Below are 18,725 nucleotides of genomic sequence, written 5' to 3'. Positions count from 1 at the left end.
AGCATTTTCCCGTCATATACTTTTAGGTCTCTCTTTGCAATTGTGCATGCATTTACATCCATCATGAAAGCATTAGTTTCTGAAGTTATCGGGATCACTGTTTTAGGTACGACTAACCATACAGTTTTTTTTCGTCTGTACTGTTCATTATGTCTGGTGTCAGTGGCTGTACGCTCGACCTAATGTATCTCACAAAATGTAGGGCACACACATTTCAAATTGCACTCACGACATAATCTAATAGCATCAGATATACTCATCTTCAGCAAGTCAGAGGTAAGATCTAATACAATCTCAAAAAGAGCCAACACATCATTATAGGGGAATCTAATCCACATGGAGAATTCCTGGTGTATTATACAGCAGGGCATTGGTGACAAAAAAGCACAGTTATGCAAACAGGATTTGAGGCCATACATTATTGACATACCACCCTGTTGAATAGCCCAGGCTGAAAGGAGAGTCCTGTCTAATAACCCAGAGCTTTCTCCGGAGAGTATTTGCTTCTACTCAGTTATACATTTTCCCTGAGCATGTTTGAGAAATAGAGCATATGTTAAACACTGTCGGCAGTGGGCTCTGGAGTCTAAGAGTTTGACGTTAGCTATCTAATCTTTCTTTTAACTAATTGAGTCGTTCTTAAATACGTTGTTCTTTACTGTGCATTTAACATTGATGCACAAAGTAATTTTGAAAGATGTGTTTCGTTCCAAAGGACTACATCTTAGTTTGATGCACACAATGGTATTGACACAATGTCCTGGTGCTCATGTTTATTCAACATTATTTTGTATAACCAATTTTACAAATGAAGTGGGCTTGGTTTCCCTAAAGCATTTCAACATTAAGATATGTCTTAAATAGCTGTGGAAGAGGCTAATATGATCATACTGTTATTGCTTTTTGATAGCCTCGTCAACCAAAGAGAAATGCACTTGAGAGCAAAACATAATAAGACAAAGGCACTTGAGGCCTGCTTTCAGTCAATAATACAGATATAATAACAAACTCTGTCTTATGAATCAAATTGGAGTGACAGAGGTAATGGTCCTAGTGCAAACAATTGTGAAAATAGATCACGATTAGTCCAGGATATCATTCAATACCCACCCGCACTCCAATGATAACGGTGTGGAAAGTGGAATAAAAAAGAGCTCACAATATTACCTCCTCCAAAAATTAAACACTTTGAGAACCAATAGTTGTTTGGAAACATTTAGATTTTCTTAGGCAGTTTCCATTTCAGTTTGTATCCTTAAAATCACAGCGAGGGTTTCACATGACAAGAGGCAATGAAATAAAAGAACACATTCAGTAGCTAAAAGTCAACGGGTCCCTCCCCTCTTCCAGGATCATGACTCAGTTTGTAATCAAGTCATTGTAGATAATATTCCCACAACCTCATAGAAACTGCTCTTATTTGTTACATGTACAGATTAGAGCACATAGTATTGAATTTTGCACGGCCGATTTTTCTAAAATAGGCTGTATAATGTTTATCGACCATTTCAAAGCTCCTTCCCAAAAGATCAGTTATCAAATCATGTTCAACTGCTGATTATTGCTTAGATTTAAAGTAGTCAGTCTGAAATTGAAACCACTCAAAAGAGAACATAGAATTGCTACTCTTAAGTGACAAAGCATGCCCAAATAAACACCCCCGACAAAGACATCACCAAAAAAATGTCCAATCCTCCAGATACCAGAATATCCTCAAATGCTGGAACCAGAACAGCTTTAAGAAGAATAATAGGGTGAAAGGCAACTATGTGAAGCTAAAAACAATTAATAGAAAATGACTTAATATGCTACCTCTGATTGGGAACAAGCAACTACCATCATGATGACATAGGTTAGGAAGTTCAAAAAAACACAGAGAAACAGTGCTGAATTATGCAATAGTGCCAACAGTAACTATATACATTCACGGTCCAAACACTCCCTTATGAAAAGATCTGAACAAGGAGTATTGAGCCAATGATTCTGATTACCGTGCATCACTGACTCCTCTATAACATCTGGCTTTTATTTCACAGAGGAGCCATTCCCCAACCTTCATTCGCTGCTAACGGCTTCAAACAACTTTCCCTGATCAGTCTGAAAAACTTGTGAACTGTGAAAAATGAACAGTCAGTAGATAACATAGGATTAACAGCAGCAGCATTGACCTTGTTCTGCCTCCCTATCCAAAGTCAACAGTGTTTGAAATGATGTAGTCTCACTCTTAAATTTTTATCCCCGTACCTAATCCTAATAAATTTAGTTTCAACCTTTAGAAATGAAACTCATTAATTGAAGTTGTTAGGACAATACTAAACCTCTTGTAATATAATCCACCTGAATCACATCCTCCACACAGTCTATTGTCGACACAGTCAACGAAACTGCACAAATGTTTAAAAAGAAAAGCAAAGCAGGTTAACTTTCAGTGACACTCTCCTTTGACAAACCAGATTCAAATGCTTGAAAATCTTTTTAAATCAACATTGAATGTATTTTAAAACATGAGCACTTCGTACTGTCTAAAAATAAAAGCTCAAAAACCATATCCCATCGAGGTCAATGCTTCATCATGAATGCAGATAATAGTCGCATGCGCTCACCTTCATAGAAGATCTTGAAGCCACTATTTGATCGACTGTTGTCAGTGGTAAATAGCAGATACAGAAAGTTGCTGGTACTAAACAGGAACTGAGGAACCTGAGTTCCATTAAAGGAGCCAATCAGAGGAGACAGCAGGTTGGGACCATCGTGCACTTCCAGAAAGTCATAGCTGAGCTCAGTTTGAAACCTTGAAAGGGAAAAGAGAAGACAGTAGTTCCAGAATTGACACTTACAGACACACAAGAAGAAGCAGCTCGCACAGCAAGCATTCCAATTTTTGCAACCACCTAAGATCAATGAGTTTCTTAGAAAAGTGACATGGCATGGATCTATGAGCTCCCTCTGGTCTCTACATCTCCAAAGAATAGACAAGAACATAGAGTTTCGATATAATGATCAATACAATTGAAAAAGAAACTTCAGGCATTTTAAGATGGACAACTGTGCTTCTTAAGATTAATAATGAAAGTAATTATGCACATTACCTTCAGTGTAGTGCCATCACAAATTTCATCAACTAAGTTTAAAAAAAAAATAAAAATGGGCTCAGGAAAAGGTAAAAAGGTTTTGGTTGGTTTCCCAAAAAAGTCTAAGAGAAAGTATTTCTTTGCGTTTTTACAAAGGAGTGTGTCTGCAATGAAAAAGCGATGATTATAAACTACGTACAATTCATGGTTTCTCCTTTTACTGTTAGGGAATAAAGATCTTAAAGAAAGAAATGTTTTCCGTTTTCCGGCACCTCTGTGAGGCAGTGAATGCCAGGAAGCAAAATAAAGAATTACTTGAGCCTTTCAACATTTTTGGAAACTAGGTCCAGGTCTGTGTTCTTCCCTCTCTGACGTTCTATTTCGAACACAAAGGCTTCTGGCGCCGAGGATAAGAAGCTTGTTTCTGTACTCACACACAGTATGTGCCCTAACTGTATATGAGTTTGTGTTTGTTTATAAGGACATTCATAAATGCACTGACATCCATATTAGTACCTAAATGCAGTAGAGTACGTGTCAATAAAATGAAAGTACTCGTGTGGCTCTCAGTTGTCGTCTGTGTATTGAAGAGTGTATCGCTTTCTCTCCACGGCTGAATTGTTGCAGTACTGTCATACAGACCTGTCAAAGCTAATCTTGATGGAACGTCCCTGCTCGGCCTCGATGACCCACTCACAACTCAGGGAGTCTTTATAGTATCCTGGCCACCCCGGGGAGAGGATGACACCAGATGGCCCTGAGTAGTGCCCCCCACAAGGAGCTGGAGGGGTGAAGAAGTGCGGATTTTTTTTTGTTTTTTTTGTGTGAGATGGACGAGATAAAGAGACGAGGAGAGGAGCAGAGAGGAAAGCAGAAGAGAGGAGAGGAGACACGAAAATTGTTGTTATAAAGGTCAACAATCTTCTGAACCTACATAAAACAGTATTAAAAGCAAACACATACAAGATGAGTCACCAAAAGTACAAGAGTACCAAACATACCTGAAAATAAATGTAGCCTGCTTTGGCTGGACCGCGCTCTGTGTTCAGCACAGCCCACTTACTTTTATTCTTTTTTATCCAGATTCATCGCTTCTTTCTTTCTCATTCTATCTCAAAAGCTGACTTATCTGTTCAACAACCACACACTTAAGGAGCTATTATAGTTCAGTACCTTCACATTTGGGAATGAGCCCGCTCCACATCACCTTGCCTTCCTCCAGATGGCATGTGATGGTGTCAGCGCCTTGCGTCTTGATGAAGCCCTCTTCACAAACTACAGAGATGGAACTCCCCAGTTGGAAGCTGTCACCAAAGCGCCTCGCATTCAGTGGTACACCAGGGTCGGGGCACTCGTTACGCCCAAACGCTTGTAATGAGAAGAAAGAGAACAAGATGTGGTGACAAAAGTTCTTGTGTGAATGAGAAATGGGGTCGTTGAGTTGTGGAGAGATAAGAGAAATAGATGTAACTGTCTGTAAGGGAGGGAGAAAATCCTACAGAGGTCTGCTCTCACACCTGAGGTCGACAAAAGCCTCTGTCTTCAGAGCTTGTTGTGAAGAAATAAAGAGCAGGCCAGAGAGTTAGGCCCTATATTTCCTGTATAAATGGTGCTTTTTGTTAAGGAACTATTAGCCTCACTTGGGCTGCTGCGTAGCCACTTTTCTTCCTAAATCTTTCTAAACACGTGTCAAAATAAATTTGCTCAGCTCAGCTTACTCATTATAACTCGGCTGTAATGTAATCATGTCAAAGGCACTTTGATTTTACTTTTTGCTGTCTAATTATTGGTGGAATATTGCTTTGACGTCTTGAAATGTGTGCTAAGGTGTGTTGAAAGGAGCCAACAAAGCAAATGCATTCTGACTAGGCACCTGCTGATAAAGGAACAAAATAGGAGTAGACTAGGCTACGTGATTGAGAACATACAAATTCACGTATTTTATAGGAGACAATTTTCAGTGCATCCTTTTTCACACATTGTAAACTAATTAAAATTTTTACACCGCATTATTCTTGTTTGTTTGTTGCCATAAAGTGCAAACATTCAAGGTGTCACAGAGACGAGTCATTATGGCAACAACCTCAACCATAGCAGAAGAAGAATAGCCTAAAAATGGATTACTGTAAAATAATTGATCAAACAGTCACTTACTGCTATAGGTGATGTTGAACCCTCTACCAGACATTGAGTGATCAGCCTGAAACTCCAGCTGCAGTATGTTGCTGTTGGATGTCAGATGAGAAGGTACTTCAGCCCCCGAGAAGCGTCCTAGTATTGTCACTCCCGACTGATCCCCATCTTTGATAGTAAGGAAGTCATACGGCGGCTCTAAGTCAAAGTCATTGAAGGCCAGATGGATCCTGGAGCCAGTCTCAGAGATAATCAGCCACACACAGTTGAGGTTGTTCCCGTAGCCTTCTGGGTAGTCGGGAGACAACACTGTTCCCATGGGTGCAGTGAAGTTGGAGAAACAGGGGACTGTATGATAGGGCAAAATACATCAGTGCTGATTAAAAAGTTAAATATTCCAAGCAAGGCAATTTGTTTTACATTGACTCTCATCTACCACATGACAGTCTGCACTGCAAATTCTGCCATAACAGAATCAGGGACAAAGATCTGTATAGAACAATGTCAGTACTGCATAAGTAGCTCAGCAATCAGGAGACAGCACTATTCCCATGGGCACTGAAAAGCTGGAGAAACATTAAGGCAGCTGGAGCTGCCGCATAGCTGTACAAAAATAGAGGCATATAGAAACATAGGTGCTCAGGAATGCCGTACACTGTCTCAAAGGATGCAGTTAACTTGAAGGAATAGAAACTGCATTTCTGTCATTGATATGAGTTGGGAATATTGAACTTAAGAGAAAGAGTTCTAGTTGTCTCAACAGAAGGAAACACACAACATCGTGCGGATTGCATTCTCTGGAGCATCAATGCAAAATATCAGGGAGTACCCAACTTTCTTCTCTTTCAAAACCAGCCCTATATAGCGTAGGTAACAACATATGATCAATTTTCCATTTACCTGACAACCCATGCAATGCAACTTCAATTAGCAATGCTATAATTAATCTCCCAATAGCTTAGTGTCATTGTGAACTTTCCAAGTGAATAAGTAATTGCTTTATTTGCTGTCATGAAAGAAAAAGAGTGTGAATGTGACTCACATATGCAGATGGGGATATTAGCTGACCACTGATTGTTGTTCTGGCAGGTTATCATCCTCTCCCCGATGAGCTCGAATCCAAACTGGCATTCAAAACGCAGAACATCTCCATTTAAAAACCCACTGCCCTCCTGGTAGCCATACAGAGGAGTACCAGGGTCGCCACAACTCTCTTTGTCAATTTCTGTTGGTGAAGGATTTAGAAGAGGAAAGATGGATGGTTGAATTGCCAAGGGAGAAAAGGGAAAGGGGAATAGTAGAAGATTAACTTGAGCAAAGCACTGTGGGAAAAAAAACATTTTTTTGCACATTATCTGTAAAGGTACAGTTGAGGAGGCCGAGACTGAGGTTGAGAAAGTTTTCTCGAAAGGAAAGGAGCAGATAGACAGGAGGGCAGAGAGGCAAACAGACTTGTTGCTTCACTAAGAGATAGTCAGAAAGCAGACAGATACAGAGAGCAGCGAGAGATGATATCGGCACTAAAGTCTGTGTACCTTTGTAGTTGATCTTAAAGCCAATTGAGCCCACACTCTCATCAGACTGCAGATGAAGCCACATCTGATGGGACATGCTGACAATCAGGTCTGGGACGAAGCTCCCAGTCAGCCTGCAGAGAGGACATTAAAAAGTCACAATGGCATTGAAGCACATCTCACGTTTCCCAGGAAAAAAAATAATAAAATGGTTTTTGTGAACCTAATAATGGTTCACAAAAACTAATAAAATTACTAAAATAATGTCTGAAATGCTTTCACCTGAATTGAAATGCTTTATCTTTTAATTGAATTTTACAATAAAATATAATATTCCATATCCATGTGGGAGGCATGGTGGCACAATTCATAGCCAATATTAGTGGTGCAGCGTATTGAGGATATTGTGACTCTGCACACACGTCTGGCTTCTTGTCACAATCCAAAAAGATCATTTGTCAAGTTCAAACCTGCCAGAGGTGTAACTGCCTGTGTCTGAGTCATTGTCTATTTTTCTGCATTAGATCTATGAAAGACTAACAACCTAGGATGTACACAAGCCCAGTGTCAGCTGGGATTGGCCCCTGCTTTCCCAAACTTGCTTGGATATAAATATAAAATATATAGAACAGTAGGTAGTAGTAATGCTGTACTTACACTTGAATAATTGTTTTAGAGTCACCAACTTCTCCTCCATCTCCAATGGTTAGGGAATCGTACCCGATTTCTAGGTCAAACTCTTCAAAGTTGATCTGAATAACCTGTTAACAAATACAATGTTAAGTCACTTTGACAGATTGAGATCCGTTACTGATGAATGTTGAAGAGTATAACAAACCTTCACAACAGTATTTTGGGAGTATCTCCCATTAAAGCAACAGTTTCAGTTACCATACAGCTTTGACAGTATACGCACACATGTATTTCCTTTTAAACTTAGAGAGGAAATTATTGTAAAAACTAGAGTTGATGATAAAATGAATAACTGTTTTCGAAACAAGTTGAAATGATTAACAGCGAGAGAGCGAGAGGAAATTATTAAAGGAAATGATATCTATTTTGATTTCCATTTAAAATTACAGGCCGTTTTCGGAGGAACCATAATATTCTGTTTAGTGAAGCAAAGAGGTGCATATACACACACATATATATATATATATATATATATTTTGCTTTGTATGTGTTAGAAATCAAAGGGAAAGGAAACAGATGCCTATTGGGACTATGAATGGAGGTTTGTCCTGGTTTTGGTTGATTGATCATGCGTATGACTTTTCTGGACCCAAGGAAGGACAGTTGTCACTATTCTATCAAACTAATGGGGAGCCGAAGACAACAAACACTAAAGTAAGTTTCAGAATAAAACTAGTTCAAAACAGATAAAACAGATTATTAAAGGCTTCATTTATATAAAGAGTATATATTGTATTATATTTGAACACTTTGAAAACCCCTGATTTAGATGATTATCAATCGCCTGTACAATATAATCCATAGTGTCAGATATCTAAAGTGGACAAGGGAAACCTACACCTGAAAATATCTTTCTAATGTCATATGCTTTGCAATCAAAAGAACAAACATGTTTAAAGGAACTCTATAATTTTTTTTTTTTTTAAAAGCAAGGCAAGTAGCTGCGTGACAAAAGAAATATTCTGGAACATTTTGGATATTATTCAGAAGCGACCCTTCAAATTCAAACCAAAAAATTGAATCGACAGAAAAAAGAAGGCAAACATAAAAGTCGAGTCACATCAACTTCCTGACTGTTTATGAAACACGGCTTTGACAAAGAGCGTGTGTCCATGCAGCACAACCCGACAAACAAAGGACACCGGAAACATCCTTCAAGGCAATTCACAAACTGACAGAAGCATCGCTTTACATTACTTCAGAGCACAAATCAAAACTGGAGAGCCAATCACAGCAAACACATCAAGGAGTCCAAAATTATTAATTGCCTGTGTGCATTTACCCTTCAGATAACTTTGTTGGTTGTCACTGGATTGTCAGTTTTCGCTTGACAAATGTACAGAGCATCTCCAAAGATAACATATACAACCATCAAACTGGCAACAGCTGCTTACACTGATGATAATCATGTAAAACTGCCGAGACGTTTCACAACAACAGCACATTATCGGCGCCTGCACGGACTGTTGATGAAAGGAAGGGTCCTGTAATGACGCCAGTGTCACATCTGTTGATGACGAGCATATGATGGCCGCTTGCTCATCCTTAGCTCCCCCTTTCTTTCCGGCCATGGGGAGGACAATGCCTGCGCAATATTCATGTGCAACAACGCATTACGACGCACACATAAGCATAATTACCATAATAACACTAATGGACCAAGTTTCAGTGCCAAGTCAGCGGCTTGTTTGTCTATGAGAGTGCACAGTGGCACAAAGCTGTGGCACTTGCCAGTCCTTGTGAGCGCTGAACAAGAGCTGGTTGGTTAGTTATTAGTTATTAGCAGAACAGTGCTTAGCTAACACCCCTGTGTCGACTCACCGGACACATAATCAATTGAGATAAATTTGTGTTGGGGAACAGTAATGACCATTAGGGAAACTGCTTTGACCTCATCACTCTGGGGAAACGTTGATCTCATTCAGTCACTATTTTTCACTGTGTGTGTTAAACGAAGATGATTGAGAAAAATGACTTGTTTCCTTCATTTCCATACAGTCACGGTCAAACTGAAGGAGTGTTAAAGCTTAAAAATTCAATCCAATGAGGATATGTACATCAATTAGGCACAATGGACATGAGTTAAAATGCATGCATATTCTATGTGACCTTTTATAACCCTGAAAAACTCTGGGAAAACGCATGCATGCATAAGTAAGCCAAAACTGCAAGCTTTCAGAATGCAAAAAGATGAGGGATCCTGTGCTGTTGGGACAAAAAAAACCTAGTTGGCTTCACTAAATAATGACAAACTACGCTGGTGAAATAATTTCTAAAATACACAAAAGAATATAGATAGATACGCAGTATTACTTAAACTTTGTGTAAATCTGCTCTTGGATTTCTTCAATAAATTAATCTAGAAAATGAAACCATTATTAAAAAACTACTGTGCATATCACAAAGTGACTTCTCAGAGGGACATTTAACAAGTGGTAGCCAAGCATTTATTATCTTAATGGGAGTGGAGGTACAATTGGCACCACACCACAGTTTCTTTGCTCATTATTTCCAACATCAGTAATCACTGGGCTCGTTGGGCTTCTTATCTTTATATGGACTGTGTGAAAATCTTATTTGGGGAAAAAAGGCTGCTTTAATATTGTTGCGATGGAGATCTTGAGAAATATATCAGCATTTAAATAAAAGTATTGATAAACAGTTGGGTCTTCACACAAAAAATCCCCACATAATAATAATAATAATAATAATAATAATAATAAGAAGAAGAATAAGAATAAGAATAATAAGAATAAAAAATATATAAACTAAGAGGACTTAAATGGCTTTTTTTCACATTTTATCTTTAGGGTGGCTCAGAAAGTCACACAAATGTTATCATAGCAAAGATTATATGACTCATTTTCAAGAAGCAATGATAACATTCATAATGGGTATTACAGAATAGAATCAAAGTTTACATTTCTCTGCTTTAGTATTATTTATTTAGCAGCAGTACAATCTCAAATAATGTTAAGGAATTGTAAACATAACTTCACATGGATTAAATTACACTTAATGGTCATGGCCCAAATTGGGGCAGTGCTTCCCATTATTAAAAAAAAAAAGTGCCTTTCCAGCAGAGATAACCGCTCCAAATTTTGAGCCAAATTGTGACACAAAATGCAAACTAGTTCATCTGCACGAGCAAATGGCATGAAAATTATTCAGTGAAACTCACCTTGTTGGGGTCGCTGGCAGTGATGATCCACACACACTGGGAGTTACTCTCATATTGAATTGGGAAGTTGGGGGATGTGAACGTCCCTGAAGGTCCCTGTAGATTTGACCCACATGTCTTCACTGCAACACAAGATGACAAAGATGAAAGATGACATAAAGCATATACATATGCCTTATAACATTAAACAAAGTTTTATGGTTCATTAGATATTACCATTTAAGATGGATAATAGTACATACATGTTTTCATAATTCACCAAATATAAAGATTACTCTTTATTTTGGTATAGTGATGTACAGATGAGATTGTAAGTGAAAATAAATCTGATACTTTATTGGGAAATTGGACCTTTTATCTGTACAGACAGATAATGATTTATAGGGCATACCATTTAAATCTTTACGAAACCTAACTGAACAAAACATCACAGTGAACTTCACAATAAATAATGATGGTTTTGCACTCAGAAGGCAGAGGAATAACTCCTGCATTGTAATATGGCTGAAAGGTAATATATTGTTTGCACAAGCTGAGAAAAGGTCTATTAGCCGCATTTCCATTAATCACATTTTTAAAAGGTGCTCCAGGTATTATGAAACACAGAAAAACATGCAGAGCGTTTTGGAATAGAAAAGTAAAGTGCTGCTGCAGAGGCCTTCATACATAATTAACAGAAATGAACTTTCCTCGATCTGCATAGAGCCTATATCCAGAGGCACTGCCTTAATCAAACTGTTTTATTAGCTCTCCGGAAGCCTCGCTCACCCTTGCAGACGGGTCTGTGGTCGCTCCAAGCGGCAAAGACTTCGGCTACGCGCTGGCAGGTAATCGTTTTGGAACCCTGCAGCACATGGTCCTCATCACAGGTAAATTGAGCAGTTGCTCCGATGCTGAGGAGATAACAAACACCATTAACGCCTGAAAAAGCAATCAATTCTTCGAAAATGACTCCTGACAAAATATGAAATTCATTATTTATTTCACCTCATCGGTGGACAAAGAACCACACACTCAAGTGTGCGAGGACTTCAGAGTGCATTTAACTGTGGCAGGTAACTGACGGCCCAGGCAAAATGGGCTAATTTTCAATACTCGGAAGGGTCTTTGTAGATGCGTGAAAACTGTGTGTTTTACAATGTACTTGTCGTGAAGTAAAGCATAACTAAATCAAACACGGGTAAAAGGTTACAAGTTTAAGGTTTTGTCTTCTGATCTAAAAATCCAACACTATATGCGTACTGTCAATAGTTTCCAACCTTCTCTTTCTCTGGAGCCCCTTAGTTTTCCTCTAAAAGAAAAAGTTCAGTCTATGAGTCACTGAAACAGTAAAAGACAAAACCCTCCTCTAAAGAAAACTACTTCACGTATTGGGTACTATTTTCAACATGTAGTTGTAATGTTATCAACAGGTATGCGAGTCAGTGTTCCTCTATAAAATATCTAAATTCAAAGCACATTTTTCAGGCAAACGACTTTAAAGTATAAACTTCACACAATGACAAACACATGTAACTACGAAAAGGGAATGTATACTTATTAAAACAGAAAAGGAATTGTGTGTTAACTACACGCAGACCAAACAGAAATAACATTGCAAATAACAATTCAAATCATTGGCTTACTTTGTACCAATTTAGAGTAGAATAGTAGAGTATTTCAAAGCTTCGAAGCAGATCACATTGTGAAATTCTTACTTAAGTATGAGGCAAATTACATTCCAGAAAAGATACTCCAAAGTGCTGTTTCCCGAAAAGACCACTAAATGATGCTTTACAAATTGTATTACATTTTTCCCACGAAAAAATATAATTAGAAAACAGTTTCCAAGGTCTGTTCTTGATTCAAATAGAAAGTTCTTCATTCGGTTTTTAACACAAACAGAACAGACCAAACCTCTGACCATTGACATGTCCCCATTATGGGGCCCAGGCAACAGGTTGGACATGGTTTGGTTGAATGAAAACTGTCTACAAGGCACATTATTACTTGAAAAACTGTGACCAGTAAACACTTTTAAATGTATTCATATGGACCAATCGACTTATAGAATGTGTCGGTACAATTTAACAGATGGTTTCGAGTAATGTCTTTAAAGAAATAAGGATTCTTGCTTTTGTTTTGTTTTCATTTCACAGAGATGTGAGCATCTTTGCTCCCGCAGCAAAACATCAACTTACCTGAAGTCAGAGCCAGCCCGTTTGCCATTCTCTGGCTCCCCTGGATCAGGGCAGTAATTAGACACCTGTTTGATTCCTCCTTCATTCACTAAACAGAGAAGAGCAGAACCAACAATTCCGTGAGAGAGAGACACTGCCATTAAAAAAAAAGCACCTCGACAGTAGATACAGTAATTCTGCCTGCTCAACAAGTATGTTTGGAAACAATTGAGCTCTGGGATTCACACAATGAGACATTCGGCAGTCCAATGTCATCTGCAGATGTAAAACACGTTTGACGTCCAGTTATTTTTCAGGACCATTGTGAAATCAGACTTGTGCTTTGTAATATCAATGTGCGTACCAAGGATAAATGCAACTCTCTTTCCCGAGGCTGGGCGAAATATAGGAAAATCTATCTAGGTCCAATAGGGACTAAGAGGATTAAATAACCTTCAACTCTGAATTGCAAGAGCAACAATAATCACTCAGTCTGACTCTACCTACAAAATAACAATTTAAGTGCACTCGATAATGCCTCAGAGATGTGCTTCATATTCACCATTGCCTCGACTGTGGTAGAAATGCAGAGTTGGCTTAGACCAAGAAAGAGACATTATTTTAAACAGGCTCATGTTATTCACATTATTAGCCAAAAATGAAAGTCGGCCTCTTCTGGAAATTTGTGAAATATGAAGCATTATATTGAGGTTTATTTCAATATTTTGAGTTACACACACACACACACACACACACACACACACACACACACACACACACACACGCACACACACACGAAGCTCTCCCAGCAAGTGTTATTTCTTTTAAGTCTTTGAGAAAGTTAATCAGCTTTGAACTAATTGTTGCAAAATTACAATACAGTTATGCGTTCAATTATACGCAATAAATCCACAAGGCTTATGAAGCATCCCCTCAGTCTTATTAATGATATACAACATTGTCTCGGGGAGAAGATTATGGTCCTGTGCATTATTCATGTTTCTTGCTGCTGCTATGTCACATAAGGTAATAAAGATTACAACCTGTTATCATCGAAGTGTTTAGGACACTGTTGAGTTAAAGGGAATTGTGTTCCAGATTTATGTCAATGACACAGCTCCACAAGCAATTAAAATGCATTCACTCCCATCCGAAGTGCACGCAAATCATCTGACAAGTGAGTGGTCATTCAGCCTCGACTACTTCCATGTGTATGAATCTAAGTCAATGTTATGTGCTACTTAAAGGATAAAATCAGACTGAGGAGTTCCTCCCAACTAAAATTGATCAAACTAAGCATTTTGCTGCAAGTGAGAAAATCATTCTGTCAGGGTGGGATGTCCCATAGTATGAGGGGAGAGGTCATCAGAAAGAAAGAGAGACTGCACTTCTGCAAAATCTAGTACTGTAGCTTAATTCCTTCATCGAATGAGGCAGCAAAAAAAGACAAAAATGAAAAAGAAACAAAGACCCAAAACACAAGTCCTACATAAACAAAAATAAAAATCCAAACAATGAAAACAGTTGCATAAGAAAAATAAAAGACTTACTCAAAGACAGTTTGTTAGTGTTGTCCTTTCCTGGTAATAATTTTACCCCTCTGGATTTAAGCTCTCCAGAGCTTTTCACTGGTCGAGAGCAATAGAAAGAGTTCATTAGATAAAAGAAGTTACAGTATTAGATGTGAGAAGATACAGTACATGTGTTTCTTTCTCTTGTCTTGTGAAGAACATCAAACTGTCATTGCTAATGCTGTGCATGCTTTTCTATAAAGCATCGAGTCCACTGGCAGTGATGTATTCCCCAGGCTCACCCTAGTTCTTTTGTAAAACCTGAACTGGTTTTCAATGTCTGCCTGTTTGTGTAATCCCCACATTTAAAACAGTGGACGAAAATCGATCGGTGAAGGCAGATTAACTAATTTTAAGTTGCAAGGGAGAAATCCTATGAAGAATCAAAAAAAACAGCCAAAGGACTGAATGGTACTTATCTTAAGACATACTAATTAAACACAGTTGGGGCCAGATTGCAAACAAAAGCCAGGTGATGCAAGTGGCTGTCATCAATAGAAGAGCCGACAGCAATAAGTGATGTATCAAGCAAAACAAGGCTATTTGAATTCTAAAACATCGGGATGATGCCTTTCCTCCGAGCCACCCACGAGGTGAACTGGTTATTTCAAGATGTTACACAAACAGGATGTGAGAGGATTTTGTGACCAGATGATGATTATATGCTCAAAAGTATAATTCACCAAGCGCTTGTCTTGACTTGAAATCGTTGGCCAATAGCATTTGCAATTTCTTTTAATCACTTCACAACAATACACTGAAACAAATGAGGAATGGGAATTCTAATGTAGTTGAGTTCATGACTCAATTCACGGTAGAGTGCACAATATGCCTGTTACTCCAGGTTTTTATTGTTCTGTTTACTGTGAAGTGGCCGGGTTTCTATCTGGCGAAGGCCCAGGATTTGAGAGAGACTATATGCAGCATACACATTGACGTTTAAGTCATGCCAGAGAACAATCTGAGGGTAATGAATAGTTGAGTGTAACAGAGCAGAATTTTTCCAAGGGGGAAGTATATACAGTATTTATCTTTCAAATATTTGATTAACAGGGTCCTTTGAAGTCAATGGTTTGAAGCAGGAAAAGCCTCTGTGCCCTCTACAGAGGGTATTAATCAAACTGTTTAATATTCAGTTAAAAAAGATCAAAAACATGTTTTGTAATTACAGTGTGTTTTTCCTTTTCCGTTTAAGTAAGGGGCGTCCTCGGTTACAATGTGCAAATGAAAGAACCACGTCTTACCTTGATACTGAGCCCTGAAGCCTTTGTGGCGATGGTTGCTTTCCGTCACGAAATGCAACCGTAGCCAGTTTTTGTTGCTGATGATGGGTGCTGGAATATTCATTCCAGTAAGCCTGAGCGTGAAGAGTCAGAAAGAAAACACATTTAGTCTGTTTTGACTTTAGTTCATCTCCGCAGCTTTCCGAGTACTTCTCATCTGCTCCCGTTATTAAAAATGGAAAACACAACATTAGCAAATCTGAAAAATCAGTGGATACAAATCTCAGGAAGAAATGTCAAGACTTCGATTGAGACACAAACAAATATTTGCAAATAAAATAAACCGGCTCAATTAAATGTTTTTATTAAACAACTTTTCTATGTCCAACAAGATTTCATGTTAAAACCAGCTGTGCAACCAAATAAAAAAAAAATTTGATTTGACTCTGTAACTTCATTCACACAGTTTTGAAACATGGATGGATGAATTTGTGAGGGAAGAAGAAAAACAGAAATGTATCGTGTCTGGCAACTGTGAGTCCATCTTGTCTCTGTGACTCAAAGTCCCAGTGTGAAACCTGACTACCTTTGTGTCCGTGTCTGGTTCTAGATCAGAGCTTTCCTTTCGGCACGTGGCCGCAGCATCGAGGGCGCTGTATAATAGAAGTGACTTAAAGCTGCCAGAGGTCTTCTCATTTGTCTGGTTAACCAGCTCAGCTTGTTTCGTCTTCCTATTGCCTTGCAATCCCACCACTGCGTTCCCCGTCATACCACAGTCAATAGAGCACAATGCCATTATATCTATTAAACAGTGGCTTGGGAGAGATGGGAAAAGAGCACGGTGCAATTGAACCCCGTGTTTCCAGATAGCCTGAGTTTATTAAAAAAAAAAAAAACTGTGAGCGTGCGTGCCCACCAACGTGAATGGTTTTTTTTGTTGTTGTTGTTGTGTGCAGTTGTGTTTAAGGTTACTTTTCTTTGTAACTCTTTGGCATTTACCACGGAGAGACCTGAGGGGCAGAGAGATAAGGGCAAAATGAAAGAAATGAAATTGTCAGTTAGTGAAAGCAGAAGAGGCAGGAAGACAACCTTGTAAAGAAACAATTGCGACAGTAACTTTTTTCCAGTTTGTGGCCACTAGAGTGAAGAACCGGCATCAGAACAAAATGTCTTCTTGACATTTGAGTCTTTCTTATTTTGATTACAGCAGAAGACCCAGGTGTTTAAATGGGAACTTTCTCAGCCCCGAGTTTCCATCACTTTATAGGCTGTCACATATTTTATTTTAACTGATGAGCAAACTAAATGCAAATTTTAAATACTGATCTGTTTAAACCAAATTATCCATCACAAGGGGAGATGATGGCAGCTCCTAGAGAGGAGTTAAAAGGTAATTGATTTTCACACAAAAGTTGACCTTTTCGCTCATTGCGTCATTGATGAAACGCTAATGACACCAATATACGGGCTGAATGAAAAAGCACAGCCTTCAGGTAGAGGAACCAGAAGACACTCCCTCTGTGTACTGTGCAGCGAAAGCTACAAATTATGGAAAGATATCCTCTGGAAGCCAAAGAGAAAATGGATTGTCATAATAAAACTGTACGCATCTAGAAGTAACAAGCAGCCTCCAAGTTCCAGAGTAGTGATGGAACATATTTAAAGCTAGTCGAGGTAAATATATTGTTGTCACAAGGGCAAAGCGTAGCAGAGGAAGTGAAACATGATGCACCATTAACACTAAATAAGGGCTTAATGACACCTTACTAAGGATTTACTCCGCTGGGTGAATTTGCATCAATGTGCCTCAAACCACTCTTTTAGATTATGCAATAGCAGCCTGCATGCAAAAGTCCCTCAGCAACATAAAGCAATGAGAGCACAAAGCAAACAACAGTAGACAGGATATTATAATGGGATTGCTGCTTTGCCCAGGTCACTCATAGGTGGCTATCACAATATTCTGGTGCTGGGATGTAATTAACACGGAGTTTCTTTTTAAAACTGAAGGCTGTCAGAGAGGAAACACTTCATGCAGTTGACTGAAAATTAATGGATAGCTTGCCAAATTTTTTTCCTTCTTTTAATTTAATAGCAAATACTGACTGTAGTTTGTTACTGACCTATATGGTTAAAAGTGTCATTAAAAATAACAAGCAAAGTAACTAGTGCATTATTTATTCAGCCAAAAATTTGCTTCGCAATAAAAATGTCTGCACATCACAAGCATGTCCATGTAACTATAGTGAGCATAAGTTAATTAATTGGAAAGATGGGAGGCCATTTTCTACAAATCAAATAAGAACAAGAAAGTGATGTCTACAGTTGTCTTATTGAGTGACAAAAGATGAGACAGTCCAATGGGGTGAAAAAAATGGATTCTCACTGCCACTCTCTCTCTGCAGACAGATTCAGACTGTATTTGTTCCTTCATAGATATGCAGCGTGGCTTTTTGGAGATTATTCCTTGGCTTCATCCAAGTTTTGATTTGCTTCATGTCATTGATTCGCGGCTTCTCATGGGCTATTGGTGGATGCTTTTGACGTAGGTCTGCGAAGCATATGAGAGGGTTTTCGTGAAGTTCTCAGAGTGAAATGTGCATGATTTGATAGGATGGGAGGTTGAAGAGAGCGCGGCAATCTCATCAAAATACCAACCTAACGAGTCCCAGTGTGCAGGGACTGTGGCCAAGTGTGGCCTCGAGGCCAAAGTGATAAGCCGAAATCTCTGGTGTCTGTACTTACTTTCACAGAGAAGCGAGCGAGGAGTAAGTGCACCGCAGATAATGAATGATCACTTCTTACATGTCAAAAAGATAGGGCTAGGTGAATTTGTCTTCTCCTCCCACCTATATTTTATAGAATCTGACACGAGGGATTGAAGGATAATTGAAGGAATGTTTTATGTGATAAGGAAGGAGCCAATGATGTCTACCCCTTCTGCTCCATCCTGATCACGCCGGCTACAGAGAACAATGAACACGTTGCCATTATAGCCAGCACCTCTTTAAATCAAACATACTTTTTTTTTCCCCCAGATTGACAAAACAAAGAGTTTTAAAGCAGAGCGTTTGGGAAGATTCTTTGTGGATTGTTTTTGTGTGGAATTATCAATAATGAATCCCAGAATGGAGTCATTGAATATGATACACATGATGATTTAGTCAAAGTAAGTAATTT

At 38.7% G+C, this 18,725-nt stretch overlaps 1 protein-coding gene across 1 annotated transcript in view; it reads right to left on the bottom strand.

Moving 5' to 3' along the window:
• The window catches only part of LOC308114193 (CUB and sushi domain-containing protein 3-like), a gene marked incomplete at both ends in the record, with an annotated part of 224,717 nt that overhangs the window by 143,294 nt on the left and 62,698 nt on the right, over positions 1-18,725 (bottom strand). The window contains 12 exons of the mRNA XM_080470880.1: positions 2,604-2,791; positions 3,714-3,852; positions 4,245-4,439; positions 5,226-5,552; positions 6,247-6,429; positions 6,740-6,852; positions 7,376-7,479; positions 10,593-10,714; positions 11,361-11,485; positions 12,773-12,860; positions 14,302-14,379; positions 15,567-15,679. Coding sequence (XP_080327006.1) covers positions 2,604-2,791; positions 3,714-3,852; positions 4,245-4,439; positions 5,226-5,552; positions 6,247-6,429; positions 6,740-6,852; positions 7,376-7,479; positions 10,593-10,714; positions 11,361-11,485; positions 12,773-12,860; positions 14,302-14,379; positions 15,567-15,679 — 1,775 coding nt within the window. The remainder of the gene's footprint in view (positions 1-2,603; positions 2,792-3,713; positions 3,853-4,244; positions 4,440-5,225; positions 5,553-6,246; positions 6,430-6,739; positions 6,853-7,375; positions 7,480-10,592; positions 10,715-11,360; positions 11,486-12,772; positions 12,861-14,301; positions 14,380-15,566; positions 15,680-18,725) is intronic.

This window comes from Lipophrys pholis (assembly GCF_963383615.2).
Source record: "Lipophrys pholis genome assembly, chromosome: 9".
Classification (NCBI taxonomy): Eukaryota; Metazoa; Chordata; class Actinopteri; order Blenniiformes; family Blenniidae; genus Lipophrys; species Lipophrys pholis.
The sequence above is the reverse complement of the archived record's forward strand: the minus strand, read 5'-3'. Positions and strand labels throughout refer to the sequence as shown.